The 19,635-nt window shown below is 42.8% G+C and overlaps 1 protein-coding gene across 3 annotated transcripts in view; it reads right to left on the bottom strand.

The window, feature by feature from the left end:
* Positions 1–763: 763 nt before the first annotated feature.
* The window catches only part of RASA1 (RAS p21 protein activator 1), a 41,988-nt gene continuing 23,116 nt past the window's right edge, over positions 764–19,635 (bottom strand). The window contains exons 11-26 of one of the 3 annotated variants that reach the window (XM_072139428.1): positions 18,436–18,592; positions 15,550–15,637; positions 14,632–14,709; positions 12,719–12,876; positions 12,412–12,488; positions 12,153–12,325; positions 11,420–11,579; positions 11,054–11,196; positions 10,516–10,631; positions 10,292–10,378; positions 9,756–9,823; positions 7,964–8,052; positions 6,461–6,511; positions 4,289–4,366; positions 3,120–3,254; positions 764–1,526 (exon numbers count right to left, since the gene is read on the bottom strand). In XM_072139428.1, coding sequence (XP_071995529.1) covers positions 1,443–1,526; positions 3,120–3,254; positions 4,289–4,366; positions 6,461–6,511; positions 7,964–8,052; positions 9,756–9,823; positions 10,292–10,378; positions 10,516–10,631; positions 11,054–11,196; positions 11,420–11,579; positions 12,153–12,325; positions 12,412–12,488; positions 12,719–12,876; positions 14,632–14,709; positions 15,550–15,637; positions 18,436–18,592 — 1,742 coding nt within the window. In that variant the 3' untranslated portion in view covers positions 764–1,442. The remainder of the gene's footprint in view (positions 1,527–3,119; positions 3,255–4,288; positions 4,367–6,460; positions 6,512–7,963; positions 8,053–9,755; positions 9,824–10,291; positions 10,379–10,515; positions 10,632–11,053; positions 11,197–11,419; positions 11,580–12,152; positions 12,326–12,411; positions 12,489–12,718; positions 12,877–14,631; positions 14,710–15,549; positions 15,638–18,435; positions 18,593–19,635) is intronic. The other 2 variants (XM_072139429.1, XM_072139430.1) reach the window with 2 other exon arrangements.

Below are 19,635 nucleotides of genomic sequence, written 5' to 3'. Positions count from 1 at the left end.
CGTCGCGCAGTACGCACCGGCGTTCACAGGAGGCAGTAGCTGTGGGAGGTAGCGCCCGGAAGCCGGGAGGCACCTCATCCAGGGTCCGGAGACCCGTGCTCCCCTCGGCTTCAGCTCCAGGCCGCAGGAGGAGGGGAGCCAGGACACGTCCTGCAGGACACCCAGCCAGGAAGGGAGGTACAGCCCCCGCTCGCGGCCAGTCCTGGGGGGTTTCTAATTTCATCCCCCACCCCCCCCCCCCCCCCCAAGGGGAGAGACGAGGTCTCGCAACCCTGGCCCTTGGTAGGGACAGGAATACACTGGGGAACAGCGGCAGAGGAGGGGCCTTATAACCTTCGCAACTTCCTGTCCCTACCAAAGGTCAAGGTGCAACCTCCAGGTGCCGTCATGGGGGACGTCATGGAAAATTTATATTCCAGGATTGTAGCTAGATTGGGAGAACTATGGTGCACGGGTGTATGAGATCTCTTCACTGTACACAGCACAGCCTTTCCCCTGCAGTAGAAGCTTCTGTTTGAATCCTACAGCATCGACTTAGGGAGGAAGGGCTCTGCTGTGTTCAATGAAGAGATCATACACACTGCTCCAGCGAGCTCCCAATCCAGCAGTAAACAAGCATTTTTCACAGTCCTGCTGCTACTTACACCACACACAGAGGAGGTATGATTATACTGGACTGCTACCAAACACCCCCCCCACTTATAGATTTCATTCAAGGCAAATTAAAAGGTTTTAGTAGATAATTACAAAAATAACCACAAAATACTTTACAAAATTGTTTATTGCATGCACATCAGATACAACAATCAATAAATTTAATTAAATCAATTATTTACTGGTGTAAACATTTTACAAAAGCTTTTTTTCATTATACATGGTCCTGATGGAAAACACCTACCAGAAATCAGTGACACATAAAACATCTTTCAAAAAAACTTGACATGATCCCAGAAAGAGCGGACACAAAAATAAAAATAATAATAGCACTTGTTCCATTGTCAGTTTTTGGAAAGTCGATACTACATACACCATCGGGTTTTGCCTTAACAGTCGTGAGCAACAACAGAAACCAGTTAAAAAATACCAGTATAAAAATAGCTTGTAATCCAGTTATAAATGACAGGAAGCAGGGGGTGTCTGTCAAAGGTTTTGGGATTGTAGACTTTGGCATAATGCAGAGAACTGGGGTCTTTGTGAGTTCAGTAGATAAAGGCTCAGACTTGAAGTCAGTTCAAAGTGTGTGACGTGCAATCCCAGGTTTTTGGAGATGGGAACCCCCGACGCTGCAGGCACAGGTCTGTCAGTATAGCCCCACACAACACATGGGGTTATAATGTGCTATTTTTTTTTTATTATATTTTTTTTTTTGGAAAGAGCGATAAGGAAGTGATATTGTGAAGTAAATTCCAGGTGTTGGCATGCAGAGGCGGCACAGAGCGCTGCTACCTGCTGTTGTTCGTGACCGAATACTGATTCTGTTTCTGCTGAAGTAGTTCTGTGATTGCCAGGAGCTTTTTGAGGACGTGCTGGGGAGAAGACAAAAAGATATGTTAGTATAAAAAGCCTTACTATATATCCAAGTCCTGACTATATTATATGGAGGTCAACTCTACTACATCTGGTCCGTTACTCCTCCAGGAAAGGGATGGAAACTGGGGATTACCATTACTGTCACTAGGGTCACCCGACTATAGGACCTGTGCAATGCTTGTGCTGTATATGCAGGTCCAGAAGGGGTCCATTCTCCTTATGGAGGAGGTGTATGGAGACTACACCACTGGTGATTCTTGGTAGGGGATAAACTTTATTTTCCAGAGGAAAAGGAAATTATACATCATCTGCTACTTTCAATAAAGCAGTCCCTTCTCCAGCGATGTAGGACTTTCAAGAAACCTAGTGACAACGACGGGGGAAGGGGGGTTTATTAACCAAAACTGGTTTGGGTAGGTGAGAGGCCATCAGAAAACACTTACTGGTTTGGCTATTATCTCACACAATTGTCACTAGGCTTCTTAGAGATCAGAGCGAGCCGTCTTGTATAAGATATAGTTTTCCTTATGCCAAACAGCAAACCCTATTTGGCAGTGGGATCCAACTATGGTGGCGTCTATCTGTTGAAGGTACAAATATATAAAACTGGCTGCAATCTGTCATGGGACGTGCAAGGTTTGGCTATAGGTAATATCTGGCAAATTAGAATATAGATGGACCCAGGCTTGAAGGAAATCAACCACTTAAACAAAAAAAAACAAAACCTAGAAATACTGACCTCCGCTCCTCTGTCCATCGCTAGTCCTGACATGTCGGGATCACCTAGTAAACTTATAATTAGCAGCATGGACTGGGAGCATGGGAGAACAAGGTAACTTCACACAAGAGGCATGAATTCACAACTCTCGCGTGACGTCACCTCCCTCTCCCAGCACGGCGGTGCGAGGCGTGCATAATTAGCAGCTCGGAGCATCAGATATTTTGTCCTTGTGCTGCTAATTAAAACTCTCTTTTCTAGGTGATCCCGGCGTGTCAAGCCTAGCGACAGACAGCTCCAGGATCAAGACGAGGAGTGGAGGTGAGTATTTCTAGCCTTTTTTTTTATATGTGGTTGATTTCCTTTAAAGGACACCTGACTTACAGACGACCCCTAGTTACAGACAGACCTCTCTGCCCCCTGTGACCTCTAGGTGAAGATCTCTGGAGGCTTTACTCCCAGGCTGCAATGATCTGCTGTAAGGTGTTTGCGATGAAGTCTTATTGATAATACTTGTTTCCATGACAGCACAAAAACTTTGAAAATCCAATTGTCACAGGCACAACATTTTTCATTTTTTTCCCTGAATCTACAATTATAAGATATACTTGTTCTGACTTAGATGCAAACCTAAAGAACATATCTTGTATGTAATCCAGGGACTGCCTGTACTTCAATAGTTAATAAACCTATTAGCAAAAGGTAAAGGCAACTCCTGAATAAAAATGCTGTAAGTTGTAAGAAATGTCCCATAATTGTCCATTTTAATAAATACTTATATTATCGTTTTACAAAAAAACAAAACAAAAAACATGTCACATGACCAGATGACATCTTCATAAGAGCAGTGACTGGGGTGAGGAGCCATTACCTGCTGTGCACCGCGCTCATTACTAATGGTTCGGAGTTCATCAGAATGTGCCACACACATCTCATGTAAAGCTGCCAAATTGCGGGACAGGTCGGTCCTCGAGTGTTCAGTAGTATCTGGTAGCTCAGGAACGTTCTGAAAAAGTCAAAATGTATTAACTATTAACACACCAACTTACTGGGAGCCATGGGGTTATGCCTGTCAGTATGGGTGCTGGGAGGCAACTGGGCATTAGTCCCTGCCGATGCCGTGTTGAAGCAGCGGTGGACGCCATGTGGTGTTGCACCTAATCCCCTTAATGAGCGCCCTATAGGCTTTTTACGGGACTTCTAACACAATGCCTTTCTACGGCGGCAAGTCAGAAGATGATTTCGGGACATCGGGTCAGTCTGGTGACAGTGTCGGGCTGTGATATCACAGCCCAGACCCGGCACTAACACCCGGGATCGGGCAGCCCCGGAGTGCGGCGAGTGCCCCAGGGCTGCCGGCTTCCGCCTCATGAACATAAGAAAAATGGCACCTAAAGTTCTGCGCCTCATAACATCTTAGAAAAATGACAGGACACATAAAATATCATCTCAGCATAAAGCAGACATTCCGTAAATGTTAATTATCAAGCTTTTTGGGTAGCGTTACTTCCTGTCTGCAAAGTAGAACATTATAAACTTGGAAAATGAAGAATTTTTACAAACTTTTGCCAAATTTTCCCTTTTTTTCAGAGCGAAACCCAAAACTTATCACTTAAATTTTACAACTAACATGAAGTACAATGTGTCACGAGAAAACATTCTCAAAATCACCTGGATATGATAAAGCGTTCCGAAGTTATAACCAATTATCATGAGACATGTCAGATTCTAAGAATCGAGTTTGGTCATTGAGCTGAAAACTGGCGTCGGTGATAAGGGGCTATTTGTGTAGGCACCAACTAAAACGAGGTCACTCTGAAGTGGTCAGTGGTTTTATACAATTTGATCAAAATGTAACTAAGAACCTCAAGTTTGTTTTGTTCATGTTGCCGAGTGACAATAGATCATTGTATAATGCAAGGTCCACTTCTTTTTTTCTCTCCAGATGTCGGTCGTGATATAATTCCCATGTCATTACAGAAGTGACAAGTATTGTTTGTGTCTGTGCACCAAGTCTCTGGGCCAGAATCTGGTACTCACCCCGAGTTCATCCAAGAACATGATCATGCGGTGCTTGTTACTTTTAATGAATGGGTTCACACCTTCCATGTAGGGTTCCTGAAAAAAAAAAAAAAACCATACAGTAAGTAGCACATTTCAGTGCAGTTCAGTTTAAAGAGTCGCTTCACTTGCTGCATGAGTAATGAAGAAATAGTGCAGAGAAATAGTGCAGCTTCTAGTTACGGTTCATGATGTACAAAACACCCCAGATCTACAGACACATGGCTGGATCTTCCCTCATTTACATGACAACTGGATAGGATGCAGAAATGGTAAGAGTGTAAAACGTGCGGGAGGAGCAGACGCTCCAATTACTGAACATACATGTGACACGTCATGAAGAATTATACAATATACAACATTATGCTATAAGCCACATATGTGCTGCGGGGATCAGGATCTTAGGTGGACATTACACGTTTTCCGATTCCCTACTCTAACATTAAAGTGATCCTCAGCTTCCCAATAAATATATAACTAGTCCACTAGTTGGGGTTCTCTGATTCACAGGTCCAATGTTCTCTTTGGCAGTCCCCCTATTCTTGACTACATGTTATACATTTATGTTGAATTATTATTATATCAACTATATAAAGATTAACTTCCAGAAAAGTAATGTAATCACCACACACTGGTCACTGGTACAATACATATGTTATGGAGGGGCTGTAGGCTTCATCTTGACATCCCTTTTTTTTGGCGGGGGTGTATTTGGTGTAATATATTAATTTAATGCATACTAAAAGTACTACACAAGAAGCTCAGATTGTATATAAAGCCTGAAAACCTATTACACAGTAAGGCTAAGTACACAAGACCATGGTCTGTCTATTAATCACGACCTGTCAGAGGTCTTGATTTCACAAACCGACTGTAGACCGGACTCCATGCATCATAGTGATATATGATGTGAGGAATCTCTTGTCTTCTGATAAATAGCGGCCCTCATCTATAGCGATGATAACATTACAGCACTGCTGTCCTGGAGGCCTCCTTACAGCATATATAACCCAGAGGGGTGCCGAGTCCTGCTACCAGATGGTCCAAGAGTCACTGGCTGACCTGGTGTGGCCAATATAAATTGCATCTCTCACATCACATTGGAGTTCAGCGTCACCAAAATGAAGAAACGTAGGATAAATTCCAATGGTGCAGATTTTTGTAAGGCTCCATGCACACACCTGTGCTGGACCAGGGGCGGGCAGCTCCACACCCCTCTTCTCTCCATAGGAAGAAGAGCAGCCCATTGGGTTGGCCAGGTTTCAGTGAGACACTGTGTGCTGACTGGGTGTCAGAGACCTCAATGGGGCAGCAGATTGTGCAACCAGATTGGTTGCGGTTGTGTGCAGGGGACTTGAAGTAGAATCATCTAAACTGTTTAAAACAGAATTGCAACAATGCAGTTCTGATCCCTAGGGATAAATGTCCAACTCCTTAGGTTTCAGCTGTAGTAAATCCCAGTGATCAAAAGAATGGGGACCCAAAGTTCCTTAAAGTGAATGTGCAAGTGCATATTCAATTCTACGAATGTGAACTTGACAAAAGTTGTGCCTCCCCGCTGCTACTCAACAGGACGCAGCTGAGCCCCACGGTCCCCAAGACTCAAAGCCTGGGGGTGTGGTCACACGTGGCGCTTGACGTGTGATGTCAAACCCAATCCAAACGCCCAATCGCTTTTATGCTTTTAGCGAAACACGTGCGATTGGCAATAAGCACCCGCCATTTTGCATGTAAACAATTCAAAACACTGGGTGCTCTTTGTAAGTCACAGATGCTTACGACCGTACCCGGAAACCTAAGGACAGACCTGGAAATTCTGGTCCTAGAAAGATTGCAAGTGACCCCAAACAGGGCATGGGATATGGAAAGTGCTAACAGGCACTGTGGACCCTCTCTCACAGTAAGTTGAAGCGCATAATAGTTGGATTTGACTTTTAGTGTTGAATGTGCAGATCTGATTGGAAAGACGGAGAATCAATTGAAAGGATAGAAATTAGATAATAAAATAATTTATTCTGTGGCTACAGTACGGTGAGAGTGGCAAAGTAAGATGGAAGATGATCTACACTCACAATGAAATGGAAGTCATGCAATGACGAGTGCAGAAGCAGTTCCAGTTACAAGATTAAAGAAAATAAAGCTTATTCTTACAGCTCCGGAGTTAATAACGCAGCTTTGTGGCACAGCAGCCTCATGTCCCTCCCGTGCCAACCAGAATAAAAGGAATTGGGATTAGATTGGATTTTCTACTAGTTCGTGCATGTATACTACGAATGCAGCAAGGGTTACACAGTGTAAGCCAATAGATTAAACTGAAATGAATGGTCGTATAGGGATGACTAGTATTCTGGTGTGTGACCGGCCCCAATAGTCATGTGCACTAGAGACCCGCAACGTCACATCATTCCACAGAAACACTGCTACATCAATTCTGGACACAAAAGTGTAATATCAAGTGGTGTAAAGGCATGGAATCACACCATACACAATAGTAAGCAGCATTTATTACAATATGTCACTCTTGGCATACAATGCTAGGGTTCTTGTACATAAACGTGTGCAACCCATGTATACGTCCCATATAGCAGAGGCCGGGAGTCCCTACATTATATAGAAACGTTAGTACAGTTCCGACATCTATTCGGCAGCAGAGGAACGTCCCTGCATTATATTTCTATATAATGTAGGGACTCCCGGCCTCTGCTCTGTGTGCAGCCTGAGATTTGGCCACCATATGTCCCATATACACAGGTGGCACACGTTCATGCACAAAAGCCCTTAAAGTGAACCTGTCCCCGTGAAAATGCAATGTAATCTTTGGGCAGCATGTTATAGGACAGGAGGAGCTGAGGAGATTGTACACAGTGTCCTATCTGCAGGCAGCATGTTATAGAGCAGGAGGAGCTGAGAAGATTATAAATAATGTCCTAATAGCAGGCAGTATTCTTATTCTGTAACCTGCAGATTACATTGCATGTACAGTGTGACAGGTCAACATTAAATGCAAAGCAGAGGCCAAGTGGCAAGAGAATTAGCAACTTACCTTAAAGCAACCTTAACATTTCAGATGACTGTTCAGTAGACAATACTATGCGTGTACACTAATAACACATCTATCCATCATAGGAGTTTTAATAGCCCCTGCACAGACCCTCTAAAATGCCCATTTCCATGCGACTCTCCCTTCTCCGTAGACTTCTATGAAGTCCTCCAATTTCATCCCCCTGTGAGCTGTTAATGCAGCAGAAATTTCACATAATGAAATGGTGGGAGGCGACAACAAGGATACTGGATACTGATAATCTATGGCACCTTATGACAGAATACTGAAAAGGGGCAAGTAACTTACACAACCCTATGCATTTACCACAGGAAAGTCGGATGTATACATTTACTGCCAATTCTTCCCTATTCAACCACTGTTCCCCAAACTAAATCATTGCATGAGAATGGATCTACTCAATTGTGCAAAATATCTACAGACATAAAAAGAAAGGGGTTTTACCAGAGCAAAACTATTCTAGGTACTCGTGGCAACCAATCAAAAATCCAGCTTTCATTGGTTGCCATTAGTAATCAGAACATTTTTTCTCTTAGACACTTCTGATAAAAATCAAAGAAAGTATTTAAAAGTGAAGCAAAAACTTGGCTTACTTTGGCTCCAAATTCAACCAAATTTGCTAAATTTTGTAAAGATTTGGCGACCAGCGTCAATGTTCTCGCTGCAGTAGGTGAAGGAGAGTCTGAAAGGGAAAGAGAAGAGAAATAAAAGTGACCAGAAGAGGTCTCATTTCTTGTGGGACAAATTTTGCCTTCCTGTGGCACCATTTAACATTTCATACAAAGGTACGGGAGAGTTATATAAAAAAATAAATTCCAATTTAAAATAAAAGCAGATGGCAATACACCCTTTATTTTTATTTTCTGATTTACAATTTTATCTTCCATTTTTGGCCTTTATGAAAAGGCAAGACAGTCTCATTCTGCACAGGAGTCCGACACTGGATAATAAATCTGGTGCAGTATGAGACTGTCTCGACGTCCTTTGCACATCCTATTAGTTTGCTTAGTGTTAAACTGAAAAACTAGGACAAAATTTTGATAGTTCAGCATTTTTTCTGGCGCACAGAACTTTTTGGCGTGAGGCCACGCCTCTTTGTCGAGCTCGTCGCAGTAGAGCCAGAAAACTGTCTAAACTTTATAAATGTGGGGCAGACAGTTGTTTTGTGTACCGTATATATCCTAGAGTATAAGCCGACACCACTAATTTTACCACCAAAAACTGGGAAAACCTATTGACTCGAGTATAAGCCAAGGGTGTGGTACGCAGCCAGCCCCCATGTGGTACGCAGCCAGCCCCCATGTGGTACGCAGCCAGCCCCCATGTGGTACGCAGCCAGCCCCCATGTGGTACGCAGCCAGCCAAAAAAAACAAACAAAAAAAAACAAACAAAAAAAAACAACAAACTTAATACTCACCCTCCGGTGTCCGGATCGTTGGCGTGGGTCCCGGCGGCTCCTCTTCTCTCGCCGCCAGAGTCGCGTCCATGTGATCTGCCGGCGGGCGAACACTATGATACGCCGGTGTCGATGCTGATGACGTCATCAGTGGCAACACCGCCGCATCATAGTGTGCACCCGCCGGGAGATCGCATGGACCCGACTCTGGCGGCAAGAGAAGAAAGAAGAGGAGCCGCCGGGACCCGCGCCGAAGATCAGGAGCCTTGCAGTGAAGATTGGGACCTGCGCCAACGATGTGGACACCGAAGGGTGAGTATTAAGTTTTTTATTTTTTACTTGACTCGTGTATAAGCAGAGGTGAGTTTTTTCAGCACATTTTTTGTGCCAAAATACTCGGCTTATACACTAGTATATACGGTAAATCACAACAGATTTCTGTTGTAGACGGATTAATAAATCTTCCCTATTCTGTTTGATGTATGTTTAGCTTCTAATCCCCAACACTGACTGATAATAGGGGGGGAGGGAGGACAACAGGATTCGTCATAATAATAATGGAACAGACTTTGGCAGACCTCAGATATCTTAATGGAAGAAGCACTTGAAGGGTTAGTCCCATTTCAGCAGAAAATGGTTGTTGATTTTGTAATCAAAAGTTATTCAAAATAATGAAAAGTTATACAAAATTGTATAACTTTACACAATCAATAACCATTTTCTGTATCAATTTCCTGTGATTTCCTAGATCTCTGCTACAGGAAGCTTCTGAGTTTCCTTCCTGTAGCTAGAAATGTGTCCATGGTCATGTGATGTCACACAGGTGCAGTGCTCGTTCTATCAGAGCCGTGTGTTAAATAACGAGCCGTTACAATAACAGAAATAGAAATATACAGAGAGTATATTGGAAAATTGTGGAACCTTTCATTGCACAAAATAATAATAAATACTTGCAGAAACTGGATAAAAATGGGAGAACACCTCTTACCTGAGATGATATTAAACATCCTTGGATTAAGGATCGCAGGACAGATTAATCGCAAAAAGACAAAGCCGCTGAAGAAGAAGAAGAAAAAAGGATAAAAGAGAAGTTAAAATAATATGCAAGTGTATTGCCCACATTAAGGCAAGATTCATTAGGTTTTCGTCAAGACGTGAGTGTTTGGTTGGTGGCATTTCATAGACCGAGCCCCTAATAAGAGTCCCTGCAACACAACTGAACTGAAAACAGGATCAGTACAGCAGAGTTGTCCAGGGTGAATGCAGAAACTTCTTGCATTAAATATAACTATGATATGTTGAGTCCCTTCCGCTGGTAAATGTGAAATGCAGCCACTATAGAGTCACCATCTAATGACCGAAGCCTTAAAGGGGGCCAACACACTGCAGGATTAGGAGAGTCTGTTTCGATATTTGAGTTCATTGAAACTTTCAGTCTAAACACGTCGCTATTGATAATTCAAGTCAGGCCACAAGAAAGGGGGAGTTTTGGCATTTATTGGTTGATGGCCTGAAGCCACTTACCTAACCACCCTTGTCCTCATGGTTGTATTAGAAGGCCACTTTTGCTGCACCGATCTCTGTAAGCACCCGTATATGTATCTCAGAGTTCTGGTGAGAGATATTGAATGTGGAAGATGTTTGTTACTAGCAGAATAATCTGACCCACAGCCGTTATACAGGCCATACACCATCAGTACCAGGCTAAGCGACAGCATGCAGCAGAACTGGAAGAAATCCTGACTTACGGAGGAAGTATTTCTGCCGCCATAAAGATTTTTTCCACCAACTCTGATAGTAAGGTTAAGAGGTGGGCGAGGTTAGCGTTCACATCTTCATTCTTCTCCAGCTTAGATGGATTCAGCTGCGTAATAAGAGACAGTAGTAAGTGATGGAGAACTCGTAATTAATTATGGAAATATCAAAGGGATGAGATTTGGCCAGCATCGATGTGAAGTTTATGGCCAACGTAAAAAGTTTTGTGTAAGCATTAAAGGGGTTGTTCCTAGCATAGATGTCATCCACAGAATAGGTGATAACAAAGGGAACGGTGAACGTCCAACTGCTAAGACACATGCCCGTCCAGTCGTTCCACCCATTAGTGAGAGCGGGATCCCTATTCTCTTGATCCGTGGGGCCCGTTCTTGTGATCTGTGGGGGTCTCAGCAGTTGGATTATCGCCGATTACCTCCTTATCCCCTTATCCTGCAGATAGGGGATAACATCTTAACTTGGGATAACTCCTTTAAAGTCTGATAAGAGTGACAGATAGCAGATACCTCCTACCTCACATGACTGTTTGCTATCCATTATCTTCAGAATGGTGTCTTTCAGGGCATGATGAACAAATGGAGTAGCAGTAGCTTTCATGTACTGCTCCATGAGCGTGCTGGCCAACGTTGTTGCACGGAAAAGAGTTGTGGCTTCATCTATATGGTGAAAAGTATAACGTATGCCTTAATAACCCAGTATGGAGACCACCTTTATCAAAAGTGCGTATACATCATCAGCATTACAGAAAGAGAAAAAAAAGCTATAATATGAAAAAAAAAAAAAACATGTGGCTTTACATTAAAACAATATGCAAGCAGCGATGTATAAATCTTCTCATAGCACTTGATATAAGAGAGAAAGTAGAGAGTTGTTTCGTACCTTCCGCGCTTATTTCTTTGTCATTTAGTGTTCGTAAGAGTAAATATTCCATCTTTTCATGCAGGAAAATGCGCAGTAAAATGCTAGCGAGTAGTGTCCGATCTTGTCCACAAACATGGGACAATGCATTCACGACGTGCAGCTCCTTCTGAAGTATAAGCTACAAGAGACAATATGATAAATAAGGCATGTTATCCATCTCCTAAACTGGCCAGACCAATAAGCCACTAGGTGCGGCTCCATTCAACGGATAGCACACAGACAAATGCATTTCTACGGGCTCATGCACACAGTAGTGCTTTCCACGTTCCAGTGACATGCAATACAGGCAATCCCCGGATTATGTACAAGATAGGTTCTATAGATCTGTTCTTAAGTTGAATTTGTATGTAAATTGAAATTGTATATTTTATAATTGTAGTTCCAGGCAAAATTATTTTTTTGCCCCAGTGACAATTGGGCTTTCAAAATTTTTTGCTGTAAATGTGACCAAGGATTATCAATAAAGCTTAATTACAGACACCTTACAGCTGATCATTGCAGTCTGGGACTATAGTAAACCATCCAGAGAGCTTCACCAGAGGTCACAGGGGTCCGTCAGTAACTAGGGGTAGTCTATAAGTAGAGTGACCTTAAGTAGGGGACTGCCTGTCCTACATTACATCCACCACAGCTTATAAAAAAACAAAAAAAAATTCATCTGCAACAAACAAATTAGCAGTGCCAATAATACCTCTTTAAACTCGCTGTACTCTTCTTCAGGCATGATCCTCTCCATAGAGTACCTCGCCCGGACGCGCAGGGACCCCGGTTCTATACCTTTCAGAGGTATGTGAGAACTGAGCTGAAACCATTCATCTATTGCATGCCCTTTTTGCAGTCGACTTAACTGGCATCGCATAAATACTGGTAAAGGAGAATGTAAAAGAGACGCGTGTGATTCCAACAAAGATTCCTGCAGATTTTAGTACAGTACACAAACTGCTACTTACATATGTCCGGATCTTTGCTCTTCTTTGTTTTGTTACTGAGGCTTATTTCAAATCTGTTTATATCCGTGGATAAGTCACTACAAAACAGACACAATCATCACTCCACTGATAACACTACTGTACCTTATCACCACTAGGGCTACGCTAACTTATTGAGCTAACGCCGTAATGTGAATGAGGCCTCCGAGTTGTATGCAGTCTTATGGGCTGAAGCCGCCCTCAATAGTTTACATAAGGCAGTCACACGATAAAAGCTAAAGTGTAGCTCTAATCCAAATGAGGAGAAAACAAACAAAAAGAAGCTTACTCAAAGAAAAACTCTTCCGACCAAACCGGGTTTTGGCCCTCTCTGGCGTGTGTCTTGGCTACCTGGACACTGTTCAGGTAGATATTACAATATGGACTAGTAAAATGTTTGACTGGCAGCTTGTGAGCTTCTTCTATGTTCAAATGAAGACTGCTGACCTAGAAAACGGAGAGATGGAGTAATAAGGGGTTTACATTCATGAGCCTAAATAACCATTTAATAATTACGATGTTGCTCCTATGAATTATCAGCAAAGATTGGCATAATTAAATGCTAGCAGCTTGTCACCAAATAGCTTGACACCTCCCTACCCTCACACTCCTACCAAGGACCATTGTGGTGGCAATAGGCAGAAAATCACCTTTAAAGTGAAATGTAAGTCACGGAAGCAGGGGGTTAAACACTCAAGTCAAACTCTCCTTAGCCAAAAATGTCCAATTTGCTGTAATTGAGAGTCCGTTCTACTGAAGTCTGGTGCATCATGTCAATGACAACAAAGGGGTTATTATTCTAAGGAGGTGAGACCTTAAAGAGGTTTTCCCACCTACACAAGTTAGGCCCTATCCAAAGGATAGGGCCTAACTTGATCATCAGGGGCTGTCTCATTGATGGGACCCCCACAGATCATGAAAACTAGGGGTCCCAAGTACCTCCGTCGGACCCCTCGTCACTCCGTAACAGCACTGGAGCCCTAATTTTCATGATCTGTGGTGGTCTCATCACAGAGATCCCCACTGATCAGCAAGTTAGGCTTGTGTTCTTCGGAAAACCCCTTTAACGTCAGTGCTAAACTCTCCACCTCCTTGACTTTATACAGCTAATTTAGATTTCACTTCAAAGTAGATTTTCTGGATGATGTCACCACACTGGGCCATGATACAACTATATCTGGAAGGTGTTAATCTGCTTGACAAACTACTGGTGGTTATTAGGTAAATTTCTGCTGATAGGTTCACTTTTAACTCTCAATAGACACTGCCGAAAATAGGAGAGCACCAACACACATAAAGTAGGTAGAACTAGAAACTTTACTAACACAGCCATAGTGCCATCTCCAGACAGGTCAATACAAAGCACAGGGTGGAATCTCTTCCAACATTTTGCATGAAGATATTGTCATTTTTCTGCTGGTCACATATATGTGGAGCGGTTACATGTTGATAATGGCTCTGAACCTATTCTTTTGTTCTTGAACCAAAAATGATCTTAAGTTGTGCCTTCTTTCCATTACCATTGGGCAAACTGAAGTTGGTTCCAAGACCCAAATTATCTGCACTTTCTTATCCCGCATATTTTTAGGATTTTAAAAACTTTTGTATTAGCTCAAGTCACTATTTTCTTTCTTCCATCTTTCATTAAAAAGAGGTCAGGTCCTGCATCAAAGTCAGTGCCATAAGCAGAATCACACGCCTAAGGGTACATTCACCAAATGTAACAGGGAAAAAATGTCCGGTCGCACATGTTGCCTCACTGCACCATGACCGGCAAGATGAAACATGGGACATGTCCTATAGTTCATTGTGTTGCGGCGCCAGCCCTACGCTGCTCCATGGAGAAGGGGACAGATGAGCAGAACTCATCCCTCTTCCCCTCCAATGTGCTGACGTGTGCCCTCTTGGCCGCCTATGAATATACCCTTATGGTGAAGGCACAAAGGGTGCAAGGGATGTGCCAAGGTAAAAAGATCAGTGTCATCCATGCCATATAGGATTGTACATTATTTTACAACCGGGGTAGTAATAACCAAATGGGCAGGAAGAGTTAAGGGTCACGGGACCTAAAGTGGCAAAAAGGGTTTCCTAAGCATAAGTTATAGCACCTGAGTAAAGTGTAACGTTATCATTTACACAGACCGGTCTGGCATGGCATGAAGCTTTCTTGTGTATGGAGAATATATTCACAGAAATACAAACCTGTCTGAGTCGTTTATTAGAAGAGGATTGTGTCGTTTTTCGTAGACTACAAAACGCCTGAAGACTTTTCATCCAATCCTACAAAATATAAAGAAAATAAAGCGGATTCTAGATCAAATCTCTTATAGTCACAAATCTTTTATTATATTTTGAATCCTTGCTATATAAATCACACATACAGGGGCTTTATGTGACTGAAATTAGCAGATACATCATACACAATGGCCTGAACCCACCAGCAGTGACAAAATATTGGCTAGAGCCAAGTGACAAGCCTGACCAATACATGCAGCCAGCATTGTTTCAAGAGACTGCAGCTTTTCCAGCAGGACTGCAGCCTCTCCAATGCAGACTGGCCATGGGACTATTATATTATATGGCCTGGGAAGCAGTGGTTGTGCTCACTGTAGCACTGCTGAGGTCTCTGGGACAGTGCAGAGAGTTGGAAATCTACAGTGTGTTAGATGGTTTAAAAGGTTGTTCATCAGCAGCCTAAACAATATCGCTCTGTGTGCGTCTGCCAAATTCACCAGCCCGAACGATAAGCCACTGAACCAATGTGCAGAGTTCGGTTCAGCTGTTCTATGTTCACGCCAGCAAATCCAGCACACAAACGTCCATGTGCCAATATTTTGTCTGACTTCGCACATACATTTGCATACATTTGTCTGACACATACATTTGTCTGACTTCGCACAATACATTTGCGTTGCAGCTGCACCATACCTGACACAACACAAATTTCTGCACTGAAGGGAATGTTCCGGTGCACAGTTACAGCGTGCAAAATTGTGTTGCATGCTCCATGTTAAAGTCTTGCCAAAAAAAGAAAGTGGTGCACTCTGTTGGAACAGTGCAGGGAGCGCCATTAAACTAAACAGGCAAACTGCACCAGCCTAGATTACAAAAAGAAATTACCTCTGCTTGTTCTGGAGTTTCCCCAGCAAAGTAGAATATATAATGCTCTTCACTGAAGTGCTGAACTACAATTTGGAAACAGTTTGGCCTAAAATACAAAATTAAAAAAAACAAAACATTTATTACACTTAATTTGAACTTTTATCTTAGTTGTCCAAAGTCTACAACGTCTTTTTTCGGTATTCTATCATTGACAGTAAAACTATGAGTAATGGTAAGCCTGGTCCCTCTATACAATGGGCATATGGAAAACACACTCATGGATGTCGTATGTGTTAGGAACACAGAGTGAACAGTTATAAAGGCAACAGAGGGCACATATAGAACAAAACTGAAAGGGAGTCTCAGATGTGGACTCCAAGACAAAGATGCTCGGACCTACTTCTAGTGTAATGTACTGAAGAGTTCTGCTGCTGCTGGGTTTATATCCCTTGAAGTGCAAAAGAAAATCAAAATGACCAAATAAGGAGCAAAAAAAATTTTTCACTCGAGACCTGTAAAATGAGTATACATAATGCTGAATTCACACTACTGTATTGGGAGCGCATGTACAGCCGTACATACGTCCCCCATAAATGGCAGTGGCCGCACAGAACGATATGGTGCCACATGTATGCCTGTATGCCATGCATCTCTATGGAGATGGGAGGGGTCACTGCCACTCCTCTCCATCGCACCGGATGTTTGCCGGCCCAGCTATGGCACGGCGGGCATACATTCCTGGAAATTGACATATACAGCACCTTCAGAGTCAGACATCACATGCACCTGCCATTATTCTTTCCTGGGAGGTCTCTAAGCACCCATCATTTATTGAGCTGGTGACTTAGCCCCTTAGTCACAGCAGGTGCGTAGAAAAGTTCTTTTTTTGGCAAGGTAGTGTTGCTGCACCTGCACAGGGGTGCAAATACTGCAAGCAAACCTACCATCAAAGTCAAGCATGATACACACCGGACACTTACTCCAGACAGTGTGACTGTGGTAATCTTCTTTCATTTGTTATCCATGGCCTATCTTCTAAAATCAACTTTTAAAATTTCACTAATGAACCAGAAAAGCTCCCAGGGCATTTCCCAAATCCCCTCCCCGCTGCAGCTTCACAGGCTGTTACACCATCTCCCCTCCCGCAGCACTCCCTTCCCCCTTCAATCTTCCTGGTGTAATCTCACTGCAGTAGAAGAAGTCACATCACAAAGTGGAAGGGGGAAGTGCTCCTGCATAGTGTAACAGCCTGTCAATCTGCAGCACTTTTGAGCCCTTCAGGCTCATTAGCATAATAAAAAAATAATTGTAAATGGAAAGAGACCATGGTTAACAAATATAAAAAGATTACCACAGTAATGTTTCCTGGATCTATGAGTAAGTGCTTCATTTTGATGGTAGATTTCCTTTCTGCACCAGATCTGAAGAAATGTTTTTACTCAATTAGCTGGGGATTTTAAAAAGGATTTATTCTTTACCATAGAGTTGAGTAGATTTTTGTGTGCAGTATTTTTTTCACAGTGAAGTTTGCTAGGCTTGTGAAAATCCACATGAAATCCACAAGCAATCTTTGTAATTATAGGGATTTCATGCTGATTTTTCCTGGAAATGACATAGGATCCCAGGTGAGAAAAAGGCAAAAAACAAGACAAACACTTGTTAATCTGCATCAAAAACGAAACACACCTAACACAAGTTTGCACAATATATGAGCAGATAAGCTGCACATATTGCGTATTGTGTTGTATTTTGAGCGCGCTTTGGATTGTAAACCTGACGTTTCAGTTCTGTAGTCTGCTGCAGATCCTGATTGTGTGCATGTATATTTAAAGGAAATCCGTTACATGTTTTGTGCAATATATCCATCAGCGTTCCCTTGTAGGTGCACATACATCAGGTGTACTTGTCTCTAAGTGTTCTTAAGACTGCTCCATTATTCCTTAAAGCCTTTTTTCAAATTTCTGTGGATTTTGGGGGAGAAGAGGGAGGGGGTGGCGTTACCAGGTCCCTTCAGGTGCCAGTTCCTCTTCTGTTTCCGCACCCCTGCCCCTCACAGCACTTTTACCCTACTCGGCACCTCCACCGTTGCTTGCCCCATTGACGTGATCTAGAATTTTTCAAATCTTCCACGAGAAGGGAAGCTACATCTGAGGACATTGGAAGCTGCAGCCACAATGTGGCATGAATGAGATATGAAGAGAGCTAGATGAATGTGGGTAGCAGTAGGCAGTGGAGCCGGAGGTCAGAGAGGCTCTGGTAACGCCCCTGTAGCATTTCTATCTAATTAGCACAAATATAAACACAGCATGATGGAGCGGTCAGAACACTTTGAGAAAGTAAAGTCTGATGTGTATATTCCAACACCTACAAGCCGGTGTGAATGGATTGTGGTGCCTCAAGCATCTGATACATCCTTTAAAAGAAACCCATCATCTTGGATCTACTTATTAAAGTAGATCCGGTTGTAGGTTCATCTGATAAATGTCATTGTAGCCCTTTTTAAGGGCTAATCCTTGAGTCGCTGCCGAGTTTGGAAACTCTGCATAGATGGTCTAAGGAGCTGAAGATCTCATAGTTGGGGGATCGAAAGAGGCTACTGGGGCATGGAGTAGCCGCACCATGTAGCCTCAGCTCCGGCTACTCCTCGCCCAAGGAGCCTCTTTCACAAATTTGCATATTAGGGCAATTAAAGTTTTCCAAACTCAGCAGCCACTCAATGATTAGCCCTAAAAAGTGCTACAATGGCATTTATTAGCAAAACCTACCACCGGATCTAGCTTAATAGGTAGATACGAGATGGCAGGTTTCCTGTATAAAAAAAAAAAAAAAAAAAAAGGATAACCAACAGAAAAATCAACAAATTCAACAAAAAAAAAAGGAAGACATTTGGTTGGAACCTCTCACCTGCCAAACAGACTGTCATGAACTACATAGACAGAACACACACTCAAATCTATTAATCCTTTGGGCTTTGTTGCACGTTTCTCACTTTCAAAAAAAATAAGCTGGGCGTCATTACCCTCTAAGATAAAATACAAGTTCTTCCAACGTTTGCCTTTACCTGTGAAGAAACACATGTAGCGAGTTAGCCACAGCTATTCATCATACTGCTCACACACATTAATTTTTCACATGGCGCCTTCAAGCCAAACGGGCATGGAGGAGCGAATTTGTTATAGTTTGCTGCATGATCCTGGCACTGACTATAGCAAAATCCACTCAGAAGCACAAGCCTCTTGGAGAGAGGGACATGTTTACACCCTGCATAACCAATGTTTTCCAAGATGAGATAAGCAGCTCCCTTACGATCAAGCATGACTTTCAGAAAGCCTGATGACATAATGGGGAATTAAAGCCAAACCAGTACCGTATATCTATTCCAGGAGGAACGGATTCCCTGTACACAGCACTGTTTCAAAGTGTTTACATCTCTTCAGTACAGTGTAGGAAGCTGCTTCCTACACTGAGAGAGGCTATCGACTAGAGTCAGGAAGTAAGAGCTCTCTTTACACAGATTTTGCCAATTAAGGCCGCCTTATAGGTGTGTGGAGACTTATCTATTGATGCGCCAGTAGGGTATTCTGGGAAATATGCAAATAAGTTTTCCAGGAGGGAAAAGTTCATAACTAAATGAATCTGCTCCCTGCACCTTAATGAGGATACCATAGAACAAGTCACAACTTGATGCTACAACAGAATACTACAGGAAGTTGGTAATTATCATGGATAAGCAGGAGATGATTTTACCAAGTCCTAAATATAAGTGTGTGAAAGAAACCTGCCCTTTAAAGAGAACCTGTCAGGCTGATTTGGGGCAGTAGATCGCCCATAGGTCCTCATAGACCAGTGGTTTAGTGTCCCGAATCACCCTGTATGAGGTTTTTTTTTCTAAAAAGATCATCGCGAGAAGATAGGCAACCTGGACATGTCTGCGAGTCCGATGTGCCTCGTAGGACTCTTTTCTTTTTTTTTACATTGGTGGCACGTAGGGACTTGATACAGGCTGATTTGGGACCCTAAGCCACAGGTTCATATGGACCTGTAGTTAGTTTGGGGTCCAAAATCGGCGTGACAGGTCCTCTTAAAGGAAATTAACCAAAACCA

Source organism: Engystomops pustulosus, chromosome 1 (genome assembly GCF_040894005.1).
Source record: "Engystomops pustulosus chromosome 1, aEngPut4.maternal, whole genome shotgun sequence".
Lineage (NCBI taxonomy): Eukaryota > Metazoa > Chordata > Amphibia > Anura > Leptodactylidae > Engystomops > Engystomops pustulosus.
Note: the sequence above shows the minus strand (reverse complement) of the source record. Positions and strands in the feature narration are given on the sequence as shown.